This window comes from Palaemon carinicauda, chromosome 39, assembly GCF_036898095.1.
Source record: "Palaemon carinicauda isolate YSFRI2023 chromosome 39, ASM3689809v2, whole genome shotgun sequence".
In the NCBI taxonomy this organism is placed as follows: Eukaryota; Metazoa; Arthropoda; class Malacostraca; order Decapoda; family Palaemonidae; genus Palaemon; species Palaemon carinicauda.
The window spans coordinates 17,637,151-17,642,401 of NC_090763.1; the positions used below are offsets into that span (position 1 = coordinate 17,637,151).

General features: G+C 38.2%; 1 protein-coding gene across 5 annotated transcripts in view; it reads right to left on the reverse strand.

Annotated features, from left to right (window-relative positions):
• Positions 1-242: 242 nt before the first annotated feature.
• LOC137631044 (G-protein coupled receptor moody-like) overlaps positions 243-5,251 on the reverse strand; it is a 113,559-nt gene continuing 108,550 nt past the window's right edge. For 3 of the 5 annotated variants that reach the window (XM_068362615.1, XM_068362616.1, XM_068362617.1), the window contains exons 11-12: positions 4,464-4,616; positions 1,791-3,760 (exon numbers count right to left, since the gene is read on the reverse strand). In XM_068362615.1, the coding sequence (XP_068218716.1) occupies positions 2,670-3,760; positions 4,464-4,616 (1,244 nt within the window). In that variant the 3' untranslated portion in view covers positions 1,791-2,669. Of the gene's footprint in view, positions 1,682-1,790; positions 3,761-4,463; positions 4,617-5,251 lie in introns of those variants that run through there. The other 2 variants (XM_068362619.1, XM_068362618.1) reach the window with 2 other exon arrangements.

Below are 5,251 nucleotides of genomic sequence, written 5' to 3' on the forward strand. Positions count from 1 at the left end.
AGCAAACGAATTCACATATTGTATATACAATTTATACAGTCAGTAATCAATATTGCACACACACTTTAACTGAGAGAGAGAGAGAGAGAGAGAGAGAGAGAGAGAGAGAGAGAGAGAGAGGTTCGTCATAGTTTGTAGAAATACACATACACACACGCATGTATGTGTATATATATATATATATATATATATATATATATATATATATATATATACATATATATATATATATATATATATATAGAGAGAGAGAGAGAGAGAGAGAGAGAGAGAGAGAGAGAGAGAGAGAGAGAGAGAGAGAAGCACAAACATACTAATTTTCATCCACAGAGCTAGCGCATCACCTACCAGCTATTTACAATGTGACTAAGAATATAAGCACCGAAAGAAACAGTTAAATGGTGGATTTCCTTTCTAGCGTTTACGAAGCAAACACTATCTTTAATATCCCTGTCTTTTAATCAAACTATTTTCTGAAGCCATTGCGTCACTGAGGAAATGCACCCTGTCAGGCCCTTATTGCGCGACAGGTTCTTGCTTCTAGCCCCACTCACAACATCTACCATCTCTTTCCACTATGTTTAGTTACTCGTCGCGCAGTAAGGGTGGGAAATATGGACTTTATGTTGGAGTATTCTTAAACCCCGGAGAGGTGATATCTAATGATTTTTCTTATCTATTCACTAGATATTACAAGTAATCTTGAAGTTTAACCCTGTAAGCTACTTGCTAGATTTAATACTTCTCTCATATGACGTATAGCAATATTATATCCAATTCCGTACGTTATACCTAACGGCAATGTTATTGCACTAATTACATTACCTCTTGAATATGTTGTAAAAGATCCCTAACATTAAACATTACAGCAATGTTTTCCTTAAGCCTATTCTTTACTTGATAACAATGATGATAGAAAAGCATGATTAGAGTTTGGGCAATTTCTTTTAGTTATTTTTGCTAATTTGTACTGTTAATATATTGTCTTGGGCGGCGACTAATCGCATATTTCGTCTTCCGTATATATTTTCCTTAAAAGATATGCCACTCACCAGATATTCAATTGATTCTTAGTAACTTACTGAAGTTCAATTATAATCACTGCAAAGTTTTTGTATAGTTATTAAAAAAAATCTATAAACTTCTCTCAAGTTTTCGAGAGTTTTACACACTTGTTTCACCGACGTCCTGAATCCAGTTATTCTTGTGAACAGTTTACCACTTTTCCATTATTACACTTTCCCATTCTTCACGATTAACACCTTCCTGTCTTGTATAGTTTGCAACTGTAGATACATAGGCTACAAGCAACACATACACATATGGATTAATACTTTGTTTCTGAACACTTCTATCACAATCTAATCTTTGTTTTGGAAAGGATGCCTAGAAGTACAGACACTTCTCTCATAGTTCCAGCTCTTTTAACGCCTTCATTTCCACGATATCTGACGTCACTATTTTTTTTCCGAGTTTACCTTATCTCTTCTCGATATTCCTCCGCGTTTCCATTTCTCTATCGTTGTCTTTGACTTCTCTTAACGTCGTCATTTATCAACGAAGACTTCGGGAAGTTCATGGCACTCGGGCAGAGCAGCTGCGTCCGAAAGAGAGACGTTTGACATTAGTGTCTTATCGTTCAGATCCTCCATGACAGCTTTGTTGCGGGCCTTGTTTCTCTCTGAGGAAAACAAAGAAGATTTATATTTCTGTATACTTATGTGTCTGCTGTTATTGTTACTATCCATGTATACTTCTGTGTTTACTGCTGCTACTATTAGTTTTACTAATGATATTATTATCAAGATTGATACTAATGCTGGTTGTAATCTTAAATCTTAAATATGGCAACTAGAAGTAATCTCAGGTAGGTAAACAATCGAATATGGCTTCAACAACAAGATTTCGTAATTGTTTTTAGTGTAATTGTATATTCCTAGTACTTACTCCTTTTAATTAAAGGCTGGTATCTGGTGTCAAGTCGGGCTTAAAGACGTTTGAATTGTACAAACCTATTAAAATTTAAATATTTAAACCATAGGTGACCAGCATTCTTATCCATATATAGAATCATTAGAGTCCCATAATACCTATATACAAATATTAGAATCCCATAAAAACCCTTCATACAATTTAGCATTTTGTGGCTGAATCGGTTCCCTTAAAACATGCAACTTACGTTGATAAAAATGATGCAGTAAATTATGTATTTGATTTATGCAAAGCTAACATGTAAAAGCACCTTCTACACGTTTGGAATAACTATAAAGTTACAAGGCCATGCGGGGAAGCAAAAACTTTTTTTCTTTCTCTCTGATAATCATAACCATCTATGACAAATGCAAAAGGAAATGTTGAAAAGCAAAGAGAAATTTTGCATGCATATCAAAGGTGAACGTAATATTCTGCAAGAAGAAGCCAGCGTATCATTATGCATACAAGCAATGGGATTAAGTACTAGCAGCTCCTTAGACTGTTACTGATGGAGAATGATTTGGTATTATAATGACTAAGGTAAATACGAGTAAAATGAAGCAAATGCAGTTTTGACGTTCCTGAAAAAAAATCAGACCACAAAAAGCTGGGGTCTGGAGCAATGGGTCGTATTAAGGCCTGTAAGCGAAGAGCTAAAGTGAGGTTGTCGATATCCTACCAGTGCAAAACGTCCCTCATTCCTGAAAAACTGGATTGTCTTCCGACTGTTCGACGTAGTTCGCGGGTGTCCAGGGGGCCCATGACGCGTGCCTCTCGTATATTCCGAGGTTGACCTCCTCCAATAAGCAATGGGAGGAACGCGACTTATGCCTCAAGGTGCAGCTAAAGGCGCCGTCTTCGCTGTCAGCCAGCGAGTGGTACTTCTCCCGGAAGCAATGGCTTACTACATCGGCCTCCGCCGCCGAAAGGGATAGCGATTTCTTCTTAACGATGACTGGTCCGGCAGACCTCACTTCGGCTTCTGGAGGCGCAGTTAGTCCTTCAGCGTTGAAATCCGGTCCCGTGTCTCTATTGTAAGAAGTTGGGGTTTTCGTCGTATTATTGGGACTCATCTCTGAGTCTATTCTATTTTTCGGGTCAATATAGTAGTTTTCCTCGGCATTGCTGAATGATTTGTTAATTTCTGCCTTCAGATTGGAACTGTTTGTACTGCTGTCAGCGATGGAATCGCTGTTTCTGTTCGGATTGACGTTTAAATTCACGCTATCTGAAGAGGAACATTTCTTAGAAGAAGAAGAAGAAGAAGAAGATGGAGTATCACCCTTGTCCATAGGGGAAATGAAATTTTGAGGAGAACACTCGAGGTCATTTGGCCTCTTCCTCCCAACCTCAGTATCTTTGCAAAAGTCTTTAAACTCTGCTCTTTGAACAGATACAGAGGAATTCCTATTACTGTTGGCACAGCTTAGACAACTACCGTGAGAGAGGCCCCCTTCGGTGCCACCGTGGGCGCTGCAGCAGTCATGGCTCGTGCCGAAGACCTTCGACGTATCCAACGAAATGGCATCTATGCTTTGCGTGTCCGGAGTCTCGAATCCCAAAAGACAAATGGGATTCAGCGTCCGACGATGGTACGATGCTTCTAGCATATTGCGGTTGCTTCTGGTCTGGAATGCTCTCGAGCATGTGAGAGAGCACGCCGAGGGATGCACGGAATGCACGGCCCCACCGATGCTGTTCTCCATGCAACGCAAGGAGCCCTCGGATATGCAACTGTTGCAGTGGGCGTCCCGGATTTGACGTTTATCGAGGCGTGAATTGTAACCTGTAAGGATTCAAGGGGGGAAATCATGCTGATCATGCAGTTCTGAGTCTTGGATGGACATAAAGAGCGCCAGCAAGACACTCAAACATGCATTAGTGCATCTTGATTTGATATAATGTTAGAGACCATGCAAATCAAATGCGAGGTTAATATACATGCTATTACGTTTTCTACATCAACATTCAAATGTGATTTTTAATGTACATGCTATGAATGTTATATTGATCATCAAATTTGTAACATAAACAACTATAGATATACTTGAAACATGCAGTGTAGGCGACAATACTTACTACTCAAACATCCCATTAAATGGATTGAATACTCATCTCATATAAAATATACTATTAATTAACTAAAGCCACCAATAACACCACTAACGAGGGATGGTAAGCTGAACACTGACATTGATTAATATAACTGATTATAAAAATTAACATAATTAAATGAGGGCATTTGAAGGAATATCAAACTTAAGAGTCCCAGGGTTTAAACTTTTAAGGTAATTACCTTAGTATGAGGTAATTTTCACGATTTCAAGGTAATTTTTAAGGTAATTAAAAGATAATTTCCGTTTCATTAGCTTCAAATTTAAGGAAATTTGAACAATTTTAAGGTAATCTAAGGTAAAAAAAAAAAAAGCATAATTTAAGGTAATGGCCACATGGTCAAGTTTAAACCCTGCCTTACGACATTAACTTACCCGAATGAGAAGAGGTAAGGGACGGCAGGCGGGGTCGCTTACACAGCAGCACGGTCTTGTAAGCCTGTCGGTACTGACGGTTCATGATGACGTAGATTATTGGATTGATACAGCTCGAGATGTAGATCAGGACGTAGCCCATAACGTGAAGGCCTGAAATGGTAAAGGGGATTGATTGATTTGAGATTTTCTGGCATCCTGACATTTAAGGGTAAAAAGGACTCTTTAGCTATGGTAAGCAACTCTCCTAGAAGAAGAACACTGCAAAATCAATTATTGTTCTCTAGTCTTGGGTAGTGCCATATCCTCTGTACCATGGTCTTCCACTGTCTTGGGGTAGAGTTCTCTTGCTTGAGAGTACACTCCGGCACACTATTCTATCTTATTTCTCTTCCTCTTGTTTTGTTAAAGTTTTTATAGTTTATATAGGAAATATTAATTTTAATGTTACTGTTCTTAAAATATTATATTTTTCCTTGTTTCCTTTCCTCACTGGGCTATTTTCCCTGTTGGAGCCCATGAGCTTATAGCACCCTGCTTTTCCAGCTAGGGTTGTAGCTTAATAATAATAACAATAATAATAATAACAATAATAATAAGGTCATTGACGCCGTGGTAAATGGGAACATGTTTAATCTTTCGAACAGAAGTAACAGTAATGGTATAGATTGTCATTTACATACACACACACACACACACACACACACACACACACTCAAGGTAACTCCTGGGGAAATAAAAAGGAGAAAAAAAAAAACTAATAGTCCCTTCCATATTCCTCCTATAAC